General features: G+C 41.4%; 1 protein-coding gene and 1 long non-coding RNA gene across 15 annotated transcripts in view; one reads left to right on the forward strand and one right to left on the reverse strand.

Moving 5' to 3' along the window:
* ROBO2 (roundabout guidance receptor 2) overlaps positions 1-24048 on the forward strand; it is a 1020426-nt gene that overhangs the window by 578748 nt on the left and 417630 nt on the right. Inside the window, exon 1 of one of the 14 annotated variants that reach the window (XM_085589848.1) lies at positions 3397-4346. The exons of the other annotated variants lie outside the window; for them this stretch is intronic. Coding sequence (XP_085445974.1) covers positions 4292-4346 — 55 coding nt within the window. The 5' untranslated portion in view covers positions 3397-4291. Of the gene's footprint in view, positions 1-3396; positions 4347-24048 lie in introns of those variants that run through there. 14 annotated transcript variants of the gene reach the window in all.
* Positions 2950-3403, reverse strand: LOC110471625 (uncharacterized). The gene is made up of 2 exons (XR_002465617.4): positions 3182-3403; positions 2950-3062 (listed from the first exon to the last, which is right to left on the reverse strand). It is a non-coding gene; the product is annotated as an uncharacterized LOC110471625 (long non-coding RNA).

A 24048-nucleotide genomic window follows, 5' to 3' on the forward strand; every position in this document is an offset into this window, starting at 1 on the left:
ACCTTTTATTTTATTTTGGGGAGGGGAGTTGCTAAATCCTCTCAAAGGAAAAAAAAAAATCAGTGATACACACGTGAGCAAAAACTGTGCATGAAAAAGCTTGGTTAAATTTGGCTGAAACTTTTCGAAGTTTTGGAAATTGTTTAATAGTTGAAAAGTGGTGTTCTCTGGAAGTGAATGAATAAAATAGCAGCTATAATGGATAATCCATTGATTTCACTGGGAACCTTTGTATAAGTCATTATATTCTTCTACGGGTACCTCTGTACCTAGGGCTTTTGAAGACTACATCTACAAAGTGTTGTGGTCTACATCAGCTATTATTAAATTTATCTTAAATTTATTTGAGAAGCAGGAAAAGAACTGTACACTGTTAAACTATTTACAATTTAAAACTTTGCTTTAAACAAGTCAGCATTTTCACTAACACCATTGTATTTCAAATGTCCACTAAAAAGGGAAATATTCTTCAATATTTAATGTATTTTATACTGGTATCGGGTAGTTATGGTCCTTTTGTTTGGCCAATTTACAAACACAGTGACAAAGAACAGCTTTTTGATCACTTTTGCCTAATTAGCCTTACTTATAGCTTTCTTCATGAACCAGTCTTCAGGTGTAGTGATATATGACCAGCATGGGAGGCAGTGCATTCTGCACCTCTCCTCTGCTTTGGTGAGACCCCACCTGCAGGGCTGCATCAGCTCTGGGCTCCAGCACAGCAAGGACAGGGACCTGCTGCAGCCAGGCCAGAGGAGCACCGAGGGGAGCAGAGGGATAAGGCAGGAAGATTAAAGGAAAAGCTGAGAGAATTGGGAATGTTCTGCCTGAGAAAGAAAATGTTCTGAGGTGACTCAATTTGGGTCTCCCAGTATCTGAAGGGAGCTCACAAAAAAGATGGAGAGGGACATTTGACAAGAGGATGGAGTGACAGGACAAGGGGGAAGGGCTTCAAACTGAGAGAGAGTTGGTTTATATTAGCCATTACGAAAAAATGCTCTATTGTGAGGGTGGTGAGGCCCTGGCACAGGTTGTCCATAGAAGCTGTGGCTGCCTCATCCCTGGAAGTGTTCAAGGCCAGGCTGGATGGGGCTCTGAGCAACCTGGTCTAGTGGAAGGTATCCCTGCCCATGGCAAGGGGCTCAAAACTTTAAAGTCCCTTCCAACCCAAACCATTCTGTGATTCTATGGTATTTATCTGCAGGGCATATTGAGAGTATAAAAGAGGGTACCATTCCTGATTTGCATCAAGAGGCTTTGGAGTTTTTGTCTGGCTTTGTATGAAGTAGCTGTAATAATCTCAGACACTTGAAAAACCCTGACACCGCAACGTTTGGCAACGGTAAAACAGCTGTCACTGACCGCAGGCAAGAATTAAGGAAGAATTAACCTGCGGACCATTTATGGGAGTATGTGTGGGCAGCGTACATTATGCAGTGTCACAGTTCGGATGCTTGACGTGAAGAAATTATTAAATTAATAAATCTCTAGCAGATGCAAAATAAAGTGGGGGGGGAAGAAACAAAAAAAGGAAGAAAGCAAGGCGAGATAAAACCTCCGGGACCCCAAAGCCGCGGCGACAAAAGGCAGCGCGGGGCGCGGGGGCGGCCGCTGCCCGCCGCCCGCCAGTAGGGGGCGCTCGGGCTTCACCGTGAGCGCCGGGACACCGCGAGGCGCGACAGCGCGGCCGGCCGGCGGCGTGCGACCCCCGGACGGGGCTCGTGTGTCCCCGGACGGGGCTCGTGTGTCCCCGGACGGGGCTCGTGTGTCCCCCTAACGGGGCTTGTGTGTCCCCGAACGGGGCTTGTGTGTCCCCCATAACGGGGTTTGGGGTTTGTGTGCCCCGTAACGGGGTGTCTGTGACCCCCGGCGTGTCTGTGACCCCTTAACAGGGTGTTTGTTCCTCCTTAACGGGGTGTCTGTGACCCTTTAATGGGGTGCCTGTGACCCTTCACTGGGTACCCGAGTCCTTCTTAAAGGGGTGTCTGAGCCCCCTGGGGTGTCTGTGACCCCTCATTGCATGTCCGGGCCCCTCCGAGGTGTCTGCGCGTCCTCAGCGGGGCAGCCGTGTCCCCTCCGGGGTGTGTGTGACCCCCGGGGCGTCTGTGACCCCTCCAGGGGCGGCTGTGCCCATCACGGGGTGTGTGCCCCATCACGGGCTGTGTGCCCCATCACGGGGTGTGTGTCCCCATCACGGGCTGTGTGTCCCATCACGGGCTGTGTGTCCCCATCCCGGGGTGTGTGTCCCCATCACGGGCTGTGTGTCCCCATCCCGGGGTGTGTGTCCCCATCACGGGGTGTGTGCCCCATCCCGGGCTGTGTGTCCCCATCACGGGGTGTGTGTCCCCATCACGGGGTGTGTGTCCCCATCACGGGCTGTGTGCCCCATCCCGGGGTGTGTGTCCCCATCCCGGGGTGTGTGTCCCATCACGGGGTGTGTGCCCCATCACGGGGTGTGTGTCCCCATCACGGGCTGTGTGTCCCATCACGGGGTGTGTGCCCCATCCCGGGGTGTGTGTCCCCATCACGGGGTGCCTCAGCTCCCATCGCGGGCTGTCAGTGTCCCCCCTCACTGAAGGTACCTTTGTCCCTTTCACGGGCTGTCTCAGCCCACTCACGGGATGTCTGTGCCCGCTCTGGGGTCTGCCCCGCTCCGGCACCGCGAGCCGCTTACAACCCGCTTTCCTCCACGCGGCTCCTTCCCTCCTGTCCCTCCCTGCCTTTGCTGTGGTGCTTCGGGGTTTGTTCCGAGCCTCTGTGGGAGAGGGGCTGTTCTCCCGGGTCCTGGGGGGCGAGGCGGCTCGTTCTCCCGTCTCTGCCACTGCCGGCTTCGGGGACGTGGAAACTTTCCCTCTGGCGGGAGCTGCGCTGCATCCGAGGGGCCCCAAGGGAGGATGGAGGCTCCTGGGTTTCGGCAGAGCCGGCCGGCTCTGTGAGACACGTGCGATCTTTTGTTTTGTGTTTTATTTTATTTGCCACGTTCTCTTCCTTTTCCACAGAGCGGGCCAGCAGAGAAATCCCTGGGGAATATCCTTTCAAGGGTCTCACTCACTCCCGAGCGCCTGCGTGCGCGCGCGAGAGGGAAAATGAATAATTAGAGAACAGTTCCATGAAATCACTTACCGAAAAATTAGCTGCCCATTAAAGAGGAAGCGGTGAGAGGCAATCATGTAAATCCTACCTACACCCAACTGTAGAGGGGAGGCAGCGATCCTGCTTCCCAGCCCTGCGGCCGCCTGCTGGCATCGCCGTCCCCATCTCCCTACCCCGGGAGGAGAGAGAGAGGGACGCGTGGGTGTGGAGCGCAGTGGTTTAGTCCACACCCCGCAGCCTCCCTTCCCCAGGCAGCCTCGGCAGCCGGCTCATTCTCCTCCCTCTCGCTGCCAGCCGGTGTGTCCGCGGCGGCGGAGGCGGCGGGAGAGGAGGGGAGCGAGGAGCGGAGCGAGGAGAGGAGCCGGGGAGAGCCCCGAACTCCGCGCAGCCCCCGCCAGCGCTGGGCGGCAGCCGCGGCACCGCGCCGGGCTCCTGCCCTCCGACAGCTCCCGCTCCGCTGCCAGTGAGGAGGGAGCTGTAGGGGACACGGCTTTAATTCTTATTCTTTTCTTTTTTTTTCCATTTTTTTTTTCTTTTGAGGGGATGCTGAGAAAGCAAACCATTCCCCTCCCGTGTAGCACATTGCCTGGGCGTTCCTATTATGGAAGTTAAGTGAGAAACTCTGCAGCTTGAACTGATTTGGGGAGAGAAAGGGAGAGAGAAAGGGGGTAGGGGGAGGGCGAGAGCGAGAGGAAGGCAAAATAGCCGAACCAAACCAATGGTTTTCCTGCAAAGTGCCGGGAAGTTTGTGGAGCACTTTCTAGGAACCAGGTCCTTTCTCACAGTCTCTCCTTGTCTTCCGAAGAAAGAGCTTGCTTTTGGATTGCCATGGATCCTAAAGAGAGTCTTAGACACATTTGAATAATTCCCCTGCTTGGGCTGGATTGGTGGGAATTTAGGAAGGAGCGTGTGTGCAAAGCAGAAGCCTTCGGAGCTCACTCGCTGCTTCTCTAATCTGTATGGATCTAAAAGTGTCACATTCAAGACCTTTGCATCTCCAGCTTTTGAATTGAAGATTTCCCTTTCCACTTTAAGTAGCTGCTAGGAAACTGAAAACTTTTGGACCTACCTCTTACTGGCTTTGGATACTTTTTTTTTCTTTTTTTTTTTTCCTTTTCCTTTTTTTTTTTTTTTTTTTTTTTTTAATCTCTGTGGAATTGGTCTCGCAAGCGATCGGGATTGTTTTTAATATGTCAAAATGGGTCTGCTGACGCCACTCCTGCTCCTCGGATTTGCGTTTTTTCAAGTCTATGGTAAGTTCGCTTATTTTAGATATGTCATTTCTGTGCAGAAATCCCGCTCATCTGAATGTGACTTGGGACAGCACATGGATGCCATTATAAGCTTTAACGTTACAGAGCCCTAAGTTTGTTTCTGGTATAAAAATGGTATTTGGGGAGGGAGGGATCGGAAGAGGGAGAATATATGTTTCCAATAAGCAGCCCTTACCGTCTCCTAACTTAATGGAAAAGCAGCTTATGAATGGAATAATGTCAGTTTGAGGTGGCGAGCAAAGAGTAAAAAACTACCGTGCTAAATCTTTTATTTGGGGATGGGGAGCGGGAAGGGGAAAGGAAAAGCAGAGCGCTGTTGTAGCTGCTATTACTTTGCCGCCTTCTATTGTTAAACTTTCAGCGGGTAGAGCCAGCTGATGAAATAAATAGGTTAGCCCTGCCTGAGCGCCAGGTGAGGCGGACTGGCGGATTTCCAGAGTCCCTCAACGCCTGGCTCGGCGCTGGGGAGCGGCAGGAAGGGAGGGAAGGGAGGGAGGCGGGCTGGGAGCGGCGTGGCCCCGACCAGCCGGGCAGGTGGGGCGGCAGCATCCCCCCGGCTGCATCCCCCCGGCTGCATCCCCCCGGCAGCATCCCCCCGGCTGCATCCCCCCGGCTGCATCCCCCCGGCAGCATCCCCCCGGCTGCATCCCCCCGGCTGCATCCCCCCGGCTGCATCCCTCCGGCAGCATCCCCCCGGCTGCCGAGCCGCCCGCAGGGAGGGTTTGCGTGAATCCTGGCCACGTCTGGGGAAAGGGCGGGTTTCCTTGTGAACACCGGCCCCTCCCCCTGCCCTTTGGGTGTGCTCTGCTACGTTTCTTGTGGTTTCCAGTCTAAGTGCCGGATGGGGAGCTGTAAATTACCATCTCGGGGAAGTAGGGTTTAGCAGGGCGAGAACTTCAGTGCAAGGGCAAATTGCCTTTCGGAGTAGGGTGGGCGCTGTGCTGCTGCGCTGGCCGTGGATGCGCTAGGGCACCTCAAGCTCACGACTAGGAGAGAGCATCCAGCTCTACAGAGGGTGTGCTGGCTCCTCTACAGAGGGTGTGCTGCCTGCTCGACAGCCCGGCTAGCACTGGGTATTCGCAGCGCTAAGCAGTCCTTTACATTTGAGGTGAACGCAGTGTCTGGGAGCCTGGGTGTTTGTGCCTGTCGGTCAGAGCAAACTTTGTTCCAAGAAGCTGTTCACAGCATTTACTATGTCAGTCCCGAGGCAAGGGCTCTGGGTTTATTGTTTGCAGTCGCAGAATGCTTTGGGTGTTTCTCCACCACCCCCTAGCAAGAAAGGAGGCAAAACAGAAGAGGGACAGATTCAAGTGCAGTTTTACCTTGGGTGCATGATATGCTCTGCAGTTAAATCTTAGGTTTTGCCAGTCGATAAGAAAATTTCTACATAATGTATGCACGTGCTAAAAGGAGAAGTTTTAACTGTGAAAGGATTTAATAGAACATTTATGTCTGTCAGTGCAATCATAGTTCTGAAGGGATTTTGTTTTATGTTTTGCTCTATTTTTCTTGCTGTAACAAAAGAACCTTAACTTTAAGGCCACTGATATTGGAGGTATCTTTGTGTACAAACTGAAAATATCAGGTTATAGAAATGTAATTATTAGTAAGTGCTAAAAATTGTATGTAGCTAGAAGGAATACAATTAAAGTGCTCAGTGGAAGTGACAAAGTGAATCAGAGGAGCTTGGTGTTACAGAATGTAATTAAAGTACCAGTCTGTTTGGAGATATATGAAACAAATGCAATTAACCAGCTTGCTGGAACGACAGGAGCACGACGTAATTTATTCGAGTTTTGTCATGGGGAACACATGTAGAACGTTTGTTCTAGTTTAGCCTTCTGCGGGTGGGGCGGTGCAGGTGAAGCACACAGTTGATTTAGAGCCAGACCATTAGGAAAAAATGGCCAAGCAGCTCCCGGAATGTATATGATACTCCCCTTTTGTGGGAAGATATTGCAGAGACTGTCAAGTTTGGCTGCATTAACAACTCTCTGAAATAAATAAATAAAGAGCTTTGTGGATAGCACGTCATGACCAAGTAGATATAAGCTGTTATTGTCGAAATGACTAACAAGTAGCTTTGAAGAAATACTGGCAGGCAAGCTTGGCACACAGTGTTTTTGTCTCTTTAGAAGCATAGTAATTACAATCACATCTTAGGCTGACATATACCACTAGTTGCTTTGAAAAGAACTCTATCAACATCAGCACCATTTGTGATGCTTTAGTTTAAGAATAAAAGACAAAGCCCAGCAGACTTCTTGTTTATAAGTCCTTAGTTTGTTTTCTATGTTTGAAAGTTACCTCTTAGTGCATTTCTGGGTTTGAGGGGGTTTTGTTGTTAGGCTTAGATGAGTGTTTTTGTTTTTATTCTTGGCAAGAGGTCCAGATATGGACACTGTAGCATTTGAGGCATGTTAACCATCCTTTTCCCTTTGACTTTCATTTTATTTAGTAGTTGAAAAGTGGTATAGATCAAAATGATAATGTTTTTCTTTTCAAGTTATTTTTGCTGTCCATGGTTTTAGAACACCTGAAAATTAGACAGCTCAATGAAAGTGGCAGAAAACATGTGCTACATACATGTATGTAGATTTTAGGGTTTTTTTTTATTATTGTGCTTTTGATTTTCCTGTAACCCTGCCCATATTCTTGCACTCTGATAAGTAAATAACTTCCATTTCTTTAGCTATCTTTTCTTCCATTTTCTTTAACTATCAGTCCTGGTTATTGTTCTTGGCACAAAGCAAACAAAGAAAACATCAAACACAAAAAATCCCAAATACCAAAACACACACAGAACTCCCCCAAACAAACAAGAGAACACCCCACTAGACAGAGTTTGCACCATCAAGTAAGCCACTAGCTACTGGAGTTGAAGGTGCTGATTGCATGTGGATTTTTAATAGTGTTCAATTGATTGTTCTTTCATTGTTATGTGTTTTGTTATCCCTTTTGCAATAATTAATAAAGTTTTAAAGAACAAATATTAAAAGGTAATAACTGATGTGAATACAGGTGTTGGTGAGCCAGACCCTGACCTGGTAGGACTCATAAGTACTTTCAATGAACATGACAACCTTTTATGTCAGAGCTGGACTAAAACTGCAAGTGTGATGCTCTTGAATGGGAGAAGGTGTTAAAGATATATGAGAGTAATTCTGAAAAAACAGCCTTTTATCACCATATTAATATATTTCAAAAGCACTTCTTAATGAAAAATGTGCATCTGAAATGGTGTGGTAGCTGAAACATTCTAATTTTTTTTCTTTTTAATGTTTAAAAATTAATTTTATTTCTTCATGCCAATGATCTACAGATCTGTGGCCTTGTCCAGGTCCCTGTTGCCTGTTGGAGAACATGGCTTACATATAAAGCTGGAGTATATTGTTCCAGTGAATATTTGAGCTGACAGGGTCTTGATCTCGCATGTGAGTTTTGCTGTTGATGGATAACCTTTGCTTCTGTGGAATGTGTGCATTTTAATGCCTTAAGAGTAAGATTCTGGAGAGTTTGCAGTTTTGTTTCTGTTACCTTGTTCTTCCATGGGACCCAATTCTGCAGAGCATTTAAGTGCTTCCATCTCTTAGCCACAGTCTTGCTGAAGTTAATAAGAATTTAAACACATGTTCCAAGTTAATCATAGGCCTTAAAACTTTGCTGAGTAAGCATGAATTTATGCCTATGATGACAGGTTTTGCTGAATTAGTCTTAAATTTTGCTTTCTTTCCCTCCTGTCTTGTAAGTCACCATTGCAACAATATGTTTTTATGTGCAGAAGATAAGCAATGAGTGAACCCTGTCATTGTACTTCCAGAGTTGGATTTGTTTGAGAAGTAAATAATAATCCACGTTATTAGGTTTGTGTCTTTGCTAATTTGGAGCTCTGCAAAAGGTCTGATACTCCAGAAGTCTTCCTAAAAAGTTGAAATTAGGGGGTTTCAAGCCTTCATCTGAGTTGCACTGACTTCAATAATCTTTCCATTAGCAAGTCTCTGTAATGATGAGATTTATATTGCTCAGGGAAATTGAGTTTTAGCAATGCAGGCTAAAGTTATGCAACCTTAAAAGTAGAGAAAAGAATTAAAGCACATTTTCAAGGATGCATAAAAGGTATCAAGGAGACGTGCCAAAAAGTGTGATGAGAGAAAAAGGAGGCTTTGGCTGGTCTGTCCAGTCATCTCCATTTACAGGAGTCTCTTTTCCATAGCAATGCTATGTGGGCTCATAGCCCTGAATTCAAGATGTGCTCTGTCCACTGCTGAACCATTTAGTCGAAATTACTGAAGAGTATGCAATGGCTCTGTAGCCATTTGTTACCCTTGAATTGCTATTCAAATATTGATCTGGGCTAAATAGATTGCTAACAGGTTCTGTGCATTCTGTTTCAGCCACCTAAGAGGATGCTGCTGTCAGGTTTTATCTGTTATCTCAGCTGGCATGGCAGAACTTGCTCTTCCCGTGGCTGCCATCTGGCTCACACTTCTCACACCAGCCTTGGGGAGGATACTCAGTGATCATATTGATGCAGTTTCATGCCAAGAGACACCGTTACTGTGGTGCTTTTCTACCTTTCTGTAGAAATCTCTTTTTATTTCGCAAGAAGAAGGCAGAAGAAAGCCTTACTCTTGCCAAATAAATAAATAAATGTGTTGGCTTTTTGGTTTCTTGCACATAACTGAATTTTTAACGTACCCCTTTATTGTTGCCTGAGGATTCTTGTACTTATGTTTTGACAGTGCACATGCCTTGTATGTTCAAAACAATTCATTCTGGTATGTGGACTGGTACAGGATCTGATCCTAAATCACTTCTTCAGAGAGAATGTTAAAGATATCTTTTATGCAGGATAGTTTTGTGGACTGTTATATATGAGATCTCTGAATGCAAAATAATTGTACAGAAATATATATTTGCAGATGTGTATTTTGTTGTCACTATCTTTACTCCCACAACTGACTACTGCTATAAATTGTGGACAACAATTGAGCAGTTGAAGTTATAGATTCAGAAATAAGATTGAGCTTAGTGTTGTCCTCACCTCAAACCGTTTCTTGAGCAAAATAACTGCTAATCACCCATGGTTAATAACTTTTGTTGTTATAGTGAATAATTAAATGAGGCCCATTAATTTAGGTCCTGATTCTGCACCACTGAAATCTGTATGAGTTTTGCTGTTGAGTTCACAGAACACTGAGCAAGCAGGCAATGTTATCTTAGCTTATTGTCATTGCAATCTTTCCACAAGATGAAGCTGGATTCTTGTTACATGCGACACTACAACAGCTACAAAAATATTAGAGTACAAGTGTGTATTGATGCCTCAGTTCTGCTCATTCCTTTCTACGGTGCTCTTTTTACTGGAGCAGAGTTGCCCTTTGTAACAAAAAAGCTAATTCTTGTGCTATGTCGTGTAGGCACACAGTTTGTGGTGACTGGGAGTGGGGCTGCAGCCCAGCCTCATCCCCAGTGGGCTCAGCTGTGAGCAGCGGGGAGCAGCACTGACAGCAATGAGCCAGGGAGTGCCCAGGGGCACTGAGCAACCACCAAAGGGAACAGAGGGCTCACAGCTGAACTGCATCAACATGAGGGGATAAAAGGTTGGGCTAAAGAACAAGAGGGGCAGACACCTGACATGGTATGGTGTTACTCTGTATGGGTTGAAGCTTTCTGAAATTGTATGATGATACTCTGTGTATTGTGGCCATCTCAGCTGCAGCATATGCTGTGATGATGTTGTGTATGTAAAGATACACATTCTTAATGTTTTTTTCCAAGCCAAAAGTTCATGAAGTATAAAATGGCTTTTTAATTCCATCTCTACAGCATATCTTCACATTGCTTCCATGGAAGAGATCAAAGATGTCTTAATTTTATTAAAATAATAGCCTTCATCAAAGAATACATGAGCAACAATGACAAACTAACCAATAGTACCTGTGTAAGAACTTGCTGATACTTAAATTTAGTCACTGTGCTCTGATGGCCAAGGCTCACTGACATTCATTACTGGGGTCTGGGCAAATATGAAGTGAGGCTATTCATCTGAATGTTGTTCTGGCAGAAGTATCTGAACTTTAAGCTCTTTACCACTCTCCCCCAGTCATTTTTGTTTGTTTGTTTTTTTTTTTCTCTGAGCAACTTACTAAATAATAATTATTATCTGCAGATCCTTGAGTTAATACATCTGTTTAACTGGGTTGTGAGAGAGCTTTTTGCTTATGTACTAGATAGATTGGCAAACATTATTCCTTGTTGCTTGTTTGCATTGCTGTTTCTACCAGGAACTGTTGTGTCTCTCGCTTGCTGATAACTGAAGGTCACCCTTATCTAGTGATTCCAGTGTGTGTTTTGTAACCCACCGAGACTGTGTGCATGCAGGTGCTATTGCAAACTTCCAATGCTGTTATTTGTTGTGGTTGTGGGGATACTCCTTCAGTTCTACCTCCCTGAGTGATGACTGGAAGAACACAAGGTGTCTTTAGGTTAATTCCTCATCATATTCAGTTGCTCAATGCACAAGCACAAGACACTATTCCAAGTTTGGTTTGGAGCATCCTTAGTGATATATGGTATTTGCTTGCAGAATTACCCTTGTTAGTGAGTCTTCATTGTGTCACTTCAGTTCCAGTAGAGTTCTTCAGTCTGATGATAGTGAAGGATCTGCCATCGTGCTACTTTATACTTTGCTATATCCTGCTTTTCCTTTCTCTCATCACTTCTCAGATTAGTTCGGAGAACAGTTTATTTGGTCTGATATATGGAAATGAACTGGTAGGATGAGTGGGGATGCCAGGAGCTAAGTATGGTCTCACTCATTAGAGACTACCTAGATGGTTGTGCCACCCTGTCTGTTGCAGCATATGGTCTTTTCATTTGTATTTAGGCATTGCCTCTATAGCTACAGTGCAGTGTGCCAAGGAGAGAAGAGCATCTCTGTGATGTGCCTGTCATAAATGCAGATTGGACAAATAAGGAAGGAATTAACGGCCAGCAGCAAGTTGTAAAACACAGAGAGCTGTGGTTCACTCATATTAATCACTTGCCATTGATTACAAGAGAAAATGAGTAGAAAAAATTTAACCTTTTGAAACCAAAATGTCAGGTAACTGACATCAGTCAACTTACTCCTCATTCATATTGAATGGAGGGAAAATTTATGCCAGTGTAGAAGAGGTACTTTTTAACTGCTGGGAAATTGTCAAGAGTTAAAAAGCAGTTGTGAAAAGTATTCAGTGCTGGAGGAGCTCTATAGTCATAGGTTCTCAGGCTGTCAGTCTGTGCAGTTTTCAAGGTCCGTATGTCCTGTAGCCCAGATGACTTCATCGTGGCAAGTGGAATGGTCAGTTTTAACAGCTCATTTTAGCCTGAAGAGAATTCTGCAACTAAACGATGGACAGTAGTTAATTTCAGTATTATGAGAAATTCAAATGGCATTGCAAAGCTGTTGGACCAAACTAGTTGGAAAACTAGAGAACTTGATCTCTTTGTGACTGTCACTCCATAGTAGAAGCCTGCAGGTAAAGGGGTCTGTGGGTGCATCCTCCTCACTTTGCAGAGTGTATCGTGTCACCTTTGAGACCTGGGATGCTTATTGTTCCTTCATGTACAGTAGCACTGCCCCACTCTGACAGTTTCCTGGAGAGAGAAATTACACTGTAAACTGGGAGAAAGAGTGGAATAGCAACCTGATTCCAGGTCCATAACTTGATGTACAGAGATAGCCAACAGAGGAGCTGCGTTAGATGGTGTAGGGAATGAAGAGGGGACTCCTCTGTCATGTCTACCAGGGGAGTGCTGGTCCCTGAACACTTCAGGGTTGTTTCATACTAGGTGTGTTTAGGCTTTTATCGTTGCTATGTCAATTGCATCACTTATCCATGAAGTGAATAAGCTTTTCTGTTAAATTGTTTTAGTCCAAGTTTGTTGGAATGGCTTCAAGAAAACGCTTATTTGTAGTTTGGTGCAGTGAACCAAGGTCTGAGCTGGCTTTAACCTGATGCACTGCAGAAGTGCTATGATAAATTGGCTGGAGCTTTTTCTATATGTGTTTTTATGATATGTAAGAAGAATTCAGTGGACTGACTAAAATGGTTGGCTTACATCAAGGCAACAGCTATTTAACAAAGGATTTCCACTGGGAAAAAATTAACTATCAGAAATATTGCAGGCTGCATTTTATCCTTGATCTATGCACCTGTTCTGTCACCAAACTGAATTTTAAATTATAATGCTTTGGTTTTAAACTAGTCAATGTGACTTGGCTATTTAGATGTATGTCTGAATTACAAAATTCTGTGCTTGTTTTTTGTTCTTCTGCTTGAACTTGTTTCATCATCTTAACCTGTGTGGTCTTTACCAAAAGAGATCAGACAATGTGTTCTGTAACATGTAAATCCTATCTATGGGGTAAAACGACAGCATTTAGAATAGGAGGATCCTATTGTCTTTTAGTGCTAGTGTGCTTAAATCCCTAAGAATAGTTTTCTCTGTGTATAGATGTAGATTAAAAAAATCTCTGAAACAACTGTATGGAGAGATCATTAGAAGTGTGTATAGATATGTTTAGAAACTGTAAGGGATAGAATTTGTCCCTGAAAACAAAACTCTAAACAGTAGTAGGAACTATTAAAGCACTGAATTAAAGGAAAATGAAATGTGACAAGTAGACAAACAGATATTTAATTAAATATGAATCAGTGTAAACCAGAGCTGCTTATTATTGTTATTATTTATTTACTCTTTTTTGACAACTGCTCAATTTCAAATCAAATGCAAAAGAACATATGTCTGTCTTTGTATGACCCCAAATATCTTTGTCCCCCCTTTCAGCAGACAACATGCCTTTTTCTTCCCTTAAGTGATTTTCGGTTGCTAGGAGAAGTGCAATGGTCTGCCCTGCTCTTATCCAGCAGTAAAACTGAAAAGTGCATTGAGGTAAAGAGAGGGGCAAAGCACAGTGTAGGCCATGAATCACAACTTGTCTCTAATATGTCCACTTTGTTCCCACTTTTTCTTTGAGAACTTTTGTTTTTTCTAATGGTGTTTCTTTCCAGCTGATCTCTCGAAGCCATTCAGAAACTTAAAAAAAAAAAAAAAGAAAACTGTGCTGTTAAGAGCCCACTCAGAGGAACAAAAAAAGGAGGGGCAGACCTTGAGACTTATTCATGGAGGCACAGGGGTAGCAATGCACAGCTCAATGAATGGCTCCAGTCAGCTGCTCTTAAACCTGGGTGATTGATACCCTCTGGTTTTTGCTGGAGCTAGAAAAGCGTGCAAAAAGTCTTCATAGTGCTCCTGCCAGTTTTAGTGCAAGATATTGAAGTTGTTTACAAACTATTTCAAACAGCAGAATATTCAGTGTTCTTGAAGCATTCAAGTAGCAATGTTGCATGATGCATTTTAAAATCAGAAAGGATTGTTAATAACTGTGGTACTCTTGTTCTAGTTTGTGAAACCCTTTATTCACTTTTTACATCATACTTTTTCAAATAATTATGTGGTGTCATTTGACCAGCACCTCCTACAATGGTCTAAAAGTGGCCTTATCTAAATGTCATTGGCTACTTTTAAACCTTGTCCATTAGAAATGGTTGAATGTGATGATGTACCGGGTGCAAATTATTTGGCAGTATTGTCTATATTAACAGACTATCAAAATAATGAGAATTATGGCAGATTTCACTTGAAACTGATTGCAAGGTGAATGTATAGACAATATATTCTTTTCTCAAGTGCTTAATGAAACTTAGCCTCGAGAGCAGTCTTAAAGTAATAATTACATCTCTCATGAAAGATTGTTGAAGAGGTTGTGTGTGAGTCCTGTGAATGAGGAAACTGAATGTGTGGCTGCAGAGATCTGATTTATTCCACTCTCATCCCTGCTTTTTGATTTGGGCTGTGGAAACAGCTGACTGACTGTGGACAGAACAGGCCCCTGTGTCGTTCCTTATGAGGAGTAAATGGTGAGTGGCCAAGGGTCTCATTGCCAATGTAAAATGTTGTGTTGACTCAATTTAGTGACATGCAGATAATAGAGAAATGCAGTGATGATGTACTTGGAAAAATAATGCAGCAACTTGTAACGATTTGTTATTCCCATAGGGACAAAATAGGTTTCACCCATATTTTCAAGGCTGTTGGGTGACCTGGCAGTACTGGATTGAGTCCCACTGTAATTTAATGGAATTTGTCTCTTTAGGTCAGGGCTGAATTTGCCCCCAGGGAAAAATGAAGATGGAAGAGATGTAAGTTAAATTACAGGGAGCTGGCTCTATCTTACAGGCTGCTAATGGGGGGTGGGGCTGTGTGTGGTTATTTTGTGTGTGTTGGGTTTTTTTATTTTTCTTCCTGATCCATACAGACTCTAGGAGTAGTTTAAATACCATCCAAAGTACAGCTGAATTTTCAGTTAATTCTATGAAAGCTGCAAGTGCTGAGACCGAGAATTTTCCCTCCTTAAAGCACAGCAGATGTTGCCTCAGTCATTCTTCAGTGCTGTCCCCAAAACACTCTTGTGTTTATTCCTGCTGAGTTCTTCCTGCTGAGACCTGCATGGGGACACAGTTTTGCTGCTGAATGTGGATATTGGTTAATGAATTTGGATTAGCCATTAATATGTTAATATAAAGGATGTGCCCAGTACCACTTAGGAACTCTGTGGCAGAAGGAATAGTGAGATTTGGTCTCTAAGAACACAGTTGATGGTGGGAGAGGTGTGCAGTTGTTTATAGTTGAGGATGAAGGGTGACTTGAACTGTTTCTGCTGTTGCTACATCTGTTTGCCTGGCATCTAAAACAAGGCAACTTTTGAGGTCCTGGAGGATCAAGATGGAAGAATCACAGACCACTAAATATGCCTTCTAGTAATAATTCTCCTTCCTGTTACCTGATAGTCCTAGCACACTGAATTATGAAGGAGAAAAGAGGTAGAGGGCGATTCAGCACTGCTGGTTTGGGACAGGGGTTGTGGGGGGAGCAGGCACTGCTGCGATGAAGAATTGAGCAATGCCTGCTCTTCCCCTCAGTCCTAAGGTGTGTGCCTCTGGGAGCCTAAATATGCTAGGGAAGGAGACAGGATAAATAATGTGATAGGGAAGGAGTCAGGGAAGAAGTGGTAGCAGTGAGCTTGTCTGAAATTAGACAAAACCTCTTGTAAATGGTGATGTTTAGCTGAATGTCTTTCCTGTTTTATTTCCTGATTCATGCAACTCAACATGCTGAAGGAAGGCCATTCTCCGGAGATATTGTCAATTCCCCAGAGCACAATGCCTTTGTAGAATAAACTTCTTTCAGATGAAGTAGCCTGCATCTGTTTAAATAAGGAGCAGTTTATAGCTATGATGTTGAAGTGCAAAAGCAAGTAAGGAGGGCAGGTTTGCATTCACTTTTCCTTTCATATTAAACAAATCTATGACCATTTCTAACACTTTCTTTTTACCCTCCTTCTAAGTGTCTTTTCCTAGCATTTTGCTATGATGGAAGATTTGTGACTTTCTTGTCAAGTTTCCAGTGTGAAATCTCACTCTCAGTGCTTTACATTTCTAATTGCAGAACTTTCTCCTCTGCATAGGCCAGAAATTGAGAAATGTCTTAGCTCACTACACAAAAATCAGTGAAGTTGAAGCTTCTGAATTTATTCTAGGCCAGGGAGAAAAATGTGCTCTTGTGGTTTTATTTTCATTACCTGAGCTCTTCATCTTCTCCATCTTGTGTTTTATTCATGTCACTTTCCTCCTTATATTTCATAGTTGAAAAGTTTGTTCTATCTTCTTGTCTTGCCTATTACTTTAGCTTATTTTCCAGTTCCTTTTCTCTTATCTTCATTCTCCTCTGGCTGTTGTTTTCTAACCATGTTTTTGAATATGAACAATTAAAAGACAGCAAGGGTTGTAGGGGGGAAGGCAGTGTTGGTGAGGGGAGTAGTATAAAAAACTTTGTAATTTGGCAGGGTTACTTGGTGAATTCTCTGCACAGATTATGTTCTGTGGAGACATAATCTTCTATTAAGCTTAACTAGTGATTTGAGGAAATTAAAATAAATTAAAATAAACTTACAAAATTTACTTATGCAAGCCAAATTTTCTGTCAAGTTGGAAAGAGGTACCTTCCTGAAAATTAAACTGTGTCTTAAGTCTTCCATTTAGTTTTAAAACATCCAAGTTTCTCCTCTGTCATGGAGAATTGTCTCAGTTTAGTGATAACTACAGATAACTATGTTTATACATTATTTGTTAAGTTTCCTATTCTTGCAAATGGTTGAACTTTATCCATTTATGAAATATTGAGACATAGAAGGATTATAAACTTTAAGTATCAATGGCTGGTTTTTTTTTAGTATTCTATGAAGTTGTAAGGAAATAAAATAACATTAAAAGGTAAAAGACACTGGGTAGGCATAAACGTATTAGTAACAACATTTGAGTAAATTGTGCTGATACAACTCTTGAAATAATTGGTATTATTTGAGGACTTGATTTCTGTTATGTTTATATAATCTGTACATGATACATGTGTATAAGAGAAAAGGACATTGAATGGAGACTTAATTGGAGTGCTCAACAGCCTCCTGAGGGGAAGAGGAGGGGCAGACATTGATCTCTGACCAGCGACAGGACCCAAGGCAATGGTCTGAAGCTGTGTCAGGGGAGGTTTAGGTTGGATATCAGGGAATGGCTCCTTATCCAGAGGGTGGTTGGGCACTGGAACAGACTCCCCAGGGCAGTGGTCACATCAGCAGCCTGACAGAGCTCAAAAGCTTTTGGATAACACTCTCAGCATATGGTGGGATTCTTGGGGCTGTCCTGTGCTTAGTTTACTTTCTTATATATATAAGCCATCTTATAAATTGGTATTATATATAGGAAAGTAAACTGTGATGGACTTTGGTGATCCTTGTGGGTCCCTTTCAACTCAGAATATTCTGTGATTCTATGAAAATGCAGTAAGTATAAATATGTACTATACAAAATACCTTGTGAGAGAATTCTCTTTAATTTACTAGGTGAGCTGGGCGAAATCTTTCTATGTCAAAGTTTGTTTGTTTGGGTTTTTTTAATTCACGGTTGATCCTAGTCTTACTGAAGAACAAATTTTACTTTTTGTCGTGTAATGTAAATGCAACCCTGAGTTAGCAGAATATGCTGGGAATTTTGTCAGTGGAGCCACAGTTCTGGTTTTGTTGCGGTTGGCAATGTGGGAGGTTAATGCTGAGAAGGAAGTTTTGTTTGTTGGTTTGGTTTATTTTGTTTTGTTTTCTTATGATTATACAAAGCTTAAGAGAGTGACTTAAAACTAAATATAAAGTTGTACTCAGGAAATTAACAGATAGCAGAAATTTCACCTGTGCTCCATTTGGAAACCGAGACAATGAAGATTAAGCAGTAGGCGGTGCAGGCAGCAGCTTGAGAAAGAAGTTTGTAACACCATGAAACTACATTTATTTCATCTTCAAATAGAGGCTGCCTGTTGACTTATGGTAAACACCTTCAGCTGCATCTGTCCTAGAACTTCTTAACAGCCAAAAATCTATTTTAAAACCAATTAGTATTAAATTTGCAAATTAGAAAAAACAGGGGCATTGTTTGACAACAAATTCCTTTCATGGCTCTTAGCATTTGTGTCCAGCTGTCTTACTAGACTGCTTGGTATTCCCAAAGCAGAGATGAGGGTGGAATAAATTCTGTCACTCTTTGGATGAGGAATTATAACTTTGTGAGTAATTATATTATAAGTTATAATTCTCCTGAAGACAGGAATTACCAGAGATTTAAAGGAAATAGAATCATTAAGGTTGAAAAAGAGCTCCAAGGTCAAGTCTCACCTTTAACTGATCAGCACCTAGTCAACTAAACCATAGCACTCAGTGCCATCTCCAGTCATTTCTTGAACACTTCCAGGAACAGTCATTCCACCTTGTCCCTGAGCACCCCATTACAGTGTTTATCAGCCCTTTCAGTGAAGAAATTCCTCAGCCAGTACCTGGAGAGAAAATGGGGTCTTTAACATTCTATGCTGTGTCAGAAGACTTTTCAGATCACAATTTACTTTCCTATGTATAAGGTTTTTTATAAACCAGTATGAGTTGGTTGCATATGCATGTGATATAAATAAAACCTAACTGGATTTTATAAGCCAAAGAAATAAATCAGAAAATTATTCTATTGCATGTTGTATTCTTGGTGCAGCTGTCTTGGAGAGCTATAAATAGATATTGCTTATTATTTTCACTTGCATTTATTTTTGCTTTAAATGGCAAATGCAACTATTGTTAACAGACCTTAAAATCACTTGGAGGGTATTTACTTAGATAATTTTGAGAAACATTAAGAATATCCTTGTTAAAATATTTGTTAATAATGTCTCACCATTGGGACAAATAGATAAATTGTCAGTAAAAATGATTTTTTTTTCATGTCTTCAAGACAAATTTTATAGAGGCTTTGTAAGTGCTTTTCCAAGTGCTTATACTGTGAGATTTTTAGTGAAAAAAAGACATATCCAGGAGGGGGAAAAAAAGAATGCAAATCATTGTAGTAGTTTCAAAAAGTAACAAAGTAAAACAAACATAATAGAAAAATAAATACTCTGTTACAGACCTTCCTTTTGTTCCCTTCCAAAATCAGCAAAAATACTGCTGTAGTTTCAGTAACATCATCTTTAAAAGTAGGTCTTGCTGGTTTTGTTTTACTTTTCCAGTAATGGAAGAGCTTTTGCTTTGTAAGGATTTTTGCAATCTTTACTCACTGCCAGTAAATATGGCAAATATAAGATAGATCAGTCCACTGAAGTGTTTGAATGTTCATGGAATATATATCTAATATAATGTAGATGTCATTGGCCCTTGTTCCCCTTTCTGCTCATGGGGGAGAATTGATGCCTGTGCTTCAGGATCCTTCCCTTGATAAAATTATGTGGACAGTGATGATAGACCTGGCTGTGTGGCACTGTGGCTGTCTCTTTAATAAACCAAATACTTAGAATTTGAGACAAATATTATTAAAATATGGTGTTCCTGACACCTGGCATTTCTTTCCCACACCGCTGAGACACTTCGGAGCTAAATGAGATGACAATTGAGAATATTGAGACTTGGTGAGATTCCTTTGTTATACAAAAATAAATTTATTATATGAAAAAGTTTTTTTAAATATATGCTATTATATAAAATTATTAATAAAAGTAGTAAATGGAAAGCAGTACAGTTGTTGAAATTTTGCTAGAGAGTTTTAACTTTTGTTTATATAAGCATAGATTCACAGTAAACCTTACAATCTATATTTATGTTTATTTTTAATCTTCCAAGTGGTGGGAGTGGTCAAATTAGCCTTCCCATAGAAACTGGAAAATACCTCCCAACTACACAGTGGGAAGGATTAATGAAACAAATCTCTCTGCAAAAGTTTCATCTTAGCCTAGGTAGAACTAGGTATATAAAGCTTCTCCTTTCAAGCAAAAAAGTTATTTATTTATCTCCAACACTGATTTTACAGTATAAGGTACGATTTCATGTTTAGAGATCTGAGTGAAAACAGAGACCAAAAGAAAAAAAAATCTTCATGTAGGAAATAGATTTCAAAATCCATTAGAAAAATACTGAGAGATTTTCATGTCTCAAATAAGACCTTGGATTTTGTTAAAAACTTCCAGTGAATGGAATGGAGTTTGTTTTATAAATCTTAATTGCAGTTCTGAGAGCTATTACTTAACCAAGGCAAATATTTTGGACCATAGATAAACTAGTCACTTGAACAATAAAAAATTAAAGCTCACTGAATATTTATCTGGTTTTATATTGAAAATGAGAGGGTACAAGTCTTGACAGCTGTAGCAAGACTGGGCTCCTGTCTAGGCATACGATTGTAGCCTGTTCACTAGCTGGGCATTCACGTAATGTTAAAACACAAAGTGCTAAAAGAAGGATCAATGTTGTGTCTCAAAACCAGCACATAAAACAACAAATAAAAGGAGTTAAATCTTTGCTCTGCTTGCACTCTCTTCATTGAGAGGCATCTGAAAGTAGAGATATAGGTAACTACTTGGTGTCTTAACTCCATATACTCCAGGAATTGCTGATCCCCATTTATAAAATACTAGTAATTCTAATTAAGTTGGTTTATCAGGCCCTATATTTTGATATCATACTTTGGATTTCATAGGCCAGTACTCCTCTAGTCATACCTTGTCACATTCATTTGCTTTGTTCAAAGATTGTTAGGAAATGAGCTGCACCAGCTCTTGTGTAGTGTAAGGATAACATTCCTGAAGGAGGCAATTGTCCACTTCTGCAGTGGAGGGAGTTTATGGTGGCTGTGTGACACAGGATGTGCCAGCCTGTCTCCTTTTGCAGTCTTGGCTACTAGATCTTGGTCAAAACCTTGAGGAATATTGTGGACTCTAAACTGACAGAACTGTGTGATGTTCCTGCACAGAGTTTGCCTGACTGTAGAATGTCACATTGGTAGGGCTGAAACAGCAGGAATGCCAGGTTCATAAATTTGGGTGGAATTATGAACCTCTATATAACAGACAGCTCTTGTCTATGAGAATATTTTTTTTGAGGAATTGGTTCTTTCATTCACTAATCTATGTTCCTTCATTTACTACTTCATTCTGTTGTGTTTGCGTTTCAAAATGCTTTTCAATTCTAGCAGCTCTTGGGTGAGTGGGAATCTGATGTCACTTACTAGTATTATTTGTAAGCTAGAAGTGATCTCCTAATTCAAGGAATTTCAATTATCATCATACTTCCTATTAGGTTTTGTTATTTTAGGGCAATTGTCCATCTTTTCAAACCATAACAGGACTGTTGAAACTCAGCCACTGAAAAAATGGCATGAGCCTTTTTATTTTGTACAAGATATAAAAGCCATAGAGTTTTGAGGGTAAAAATATAATCTGAAATATATAATTTTAAAAATGAAGGAGTGAGATGTGCATTTATTGTAAATAAGAGGTATGGGTGGATAGTTGGATCAAGTGGTGGCCTTTCACCTTTAAGGCAACAGCTTCAATTAATCCTTAGATCCTAAGTTAATTGAGATAAATGGTTTTAGCTTTGTCCCTGGTGTAAAGTAGTCCATATTACAAAATTGCCATACATCTGTTTGTGCAAACTTGGCATAATTGGCATTCTCTTAGGACTGAGTTGTCATTGAGAGTGGACTATTCCTTATTGCTTAGGAAGGTGCTCCCTGTAGATCAGGGTAAATGTTTTTGTTGGGTCTGTGAAGGAAATCTGTTCCTGCCTCTCTTAATAATCCTGAGCTGACAGATTTGTCAGAAATGTTTTAAGTGCTATAGCTGTTCTTTTAAATTTAAAAAAAAAAACAAAAAAAAACAAAAAAAACCAACACTTTTTGGCTTTTTGATGTAAAGAAATTAAATCAGTAGGAGACTGGACCTTATTTTCTTACATGTGGTAGGAATCCAGATGCTCAGAGATGTTAAAATTGCCTTCAATGATGGTCTTGAACTTTATAATTGATAGGCATGTGTAGAGAAAGATAAATTAATGTAGAATATATCATTATTTACTTAGGACTAGGTTGAACTTCAGTGAAGGAAAGCATGTGGCTTTCCTTCCTCATTTTCCTTGGAGGTTCTGTAGGAATTGCAATTCATCCTCTTTTCTATTATTAGTGAGGCCCTGGCACAGGTTCCCCACAGAAGCTGTGGGTGCCCCATCCCTGGAAGTGTTCAGGGCCAGGCTGGATGAGGCTCTGAGCAAGCTGGACTAGTGGAAAGTTTCCCTGTCCATGTCAAGAGGGTCTGGAACATGATGGTGTTTAAGGTTCCTTCAAATTCAAACCATTCTATGAATCTATTATGTGTAGATTCAGCATTTAGGGACATGGTGTAATGGTTGACTTTACAGTGTGGGGTTTGTTATTGGACTCGATCTAGAAAGTATTTTTCAAACCAAATGATTCTGTGATTCTTCCTCCAAGGGAAAAGCAATTCTTATCATACTGCTCTTGTCTGAAGAATTCTTGTTGTTTTCCTGCTCTTACTCTCATATCTTCTGGGCTGAACCTTTTGAGCTACAGAGTCCTGTACCTCACTCTCTTAGCTGTCAGATGACCTGGAGGAGTGAAGGATCAAATACACAGCTTTATTCTGTGCCTCCTTTTTGACCACAAGTGGGATGGGAGGTGTTGGGAGGCAGTGAAGGAAGCTGCATCCACATTTTGACCAACATTCTGTCATTCTGTGTGTTGTTATCCAAGGCATTGTTCCAGGTGTCAGTGTGCTAAATGTTGTATTTGTATACTTGGAGGATGTGTTTTCCCAAAATCTTTATAGTTAAATTTTAAAAATTTTAGATTTTTAGATTTTGCAATCTAAAGGATTGCAGAATATATTTATGTAGTACAGGAACTGGGGAAAAACTTCCAGAATGACACTGGGCAAGTTCTGCTTGTTGTCTGGTGTTTCCAGGAAGAGAAGCAACTTCAAAATGGAACATTGTCAAACTGCATATATTTACATACATCTCTAAGCTAGTGAGGGAACAATTTTCTAAAAGTAAGGGAAGATTACAGTGTTTTGCTAGTGCAGATTTGCTTATATTCCTGTTTGATAGTAGAATACAAATCTCATTTTTTTGTATATTAAAAAAAATTAAAAATTTCAAAATATTTCTAGTTTTCAGATGTCATTTTACATGAAGAATTTGACAATTACATCACATAGTACTATTTGGTTAATGTTTATAAAATATGGAGACATAAAATTGTAAAGGAGTCAGAGAAACTGCCTCATATGTGAGGCAGATAGAATAGATGTCTTAGTAAAGTTTGGGCTACATATTTTGTCACATTTAACAAGTTTCAAAGTGTGCACCTTTTGGTTCAATAACTGGTGTCTGGGTGAACAGGAGGGAGGAAGAGAGAGTGGGAAGAAAAAAGAAAACAAAATGCTTTTCTCCAGTTATCAAAATCTCCTCCAAAACATGGAATGAACTGTCTTATCATAATATTCATGCTGCTTAGTTAATGTGCTTTCTAAGGATAGGAGATGGATAGAAATCTATGGTAAAATTCCTTAGGTGTGCAGTTTTAATGAAGCAGGCATCTCATTTAGTATTATGCTGTATCATGTGTGGAACTTACTGGCAGGAATGGGAGATGTGAGCTGTTCTAAGCCTTAAGCAGCTGAAAGGGATTAACCTTACACACAGGATTTCCTAATGAAGACATCGCACTTAGACACACAGAAGGAAAGTGAATTGTTGATCCAGAAATTATTCTAGCTAGTTGTCCTAAATGCTTTTTTCCCCTTTCATTCTACTTATAAATTTCATTTATTGCATAAATGTAATTGGATCTTACTCTCCTGTGGTGTGCCCATGCTTTTGTAGTAGTTTCAGAGTAGCTGGCAGTCAGTAAGGTACAGTCTATGGACACAGAACTGTGGCAGTCAAACTGTAGGCTGTCAAACTGTAGGCAACCTGTGCAGTTTTTGTTCTTATGATATTTCATTTTCATATGCTTAGGACTAGCTCCCACTACTTGAGCCACTATATAATTTATTTTCAAAGGCTGATGCAGGTTATGGGTTATTTTAATCTTCTCTGGGATTAGTTTGCAGAAAAAAAAAATTAATTAAATTCCCCTGTTTTTCTTCTATTCTGTAAACAACCCATTAGCTTTCTAGCTAGAGGCTAGGTGAGCATGAT

The sequence above is a fragment of the Lonchura striata genome, chromosome 1, assembly GCF_050655825.1.
Source record: "Lonchura striata isolate lonStrDom1 chromosome 1, ASM5065582v1, whole genome shotgun sequence".
Lineage (NCBI taxonomy): Eukaryota > Metazoa > Chordata > Aves > Passeriformes > Estrildidae > Lonchura > Lonchura striata.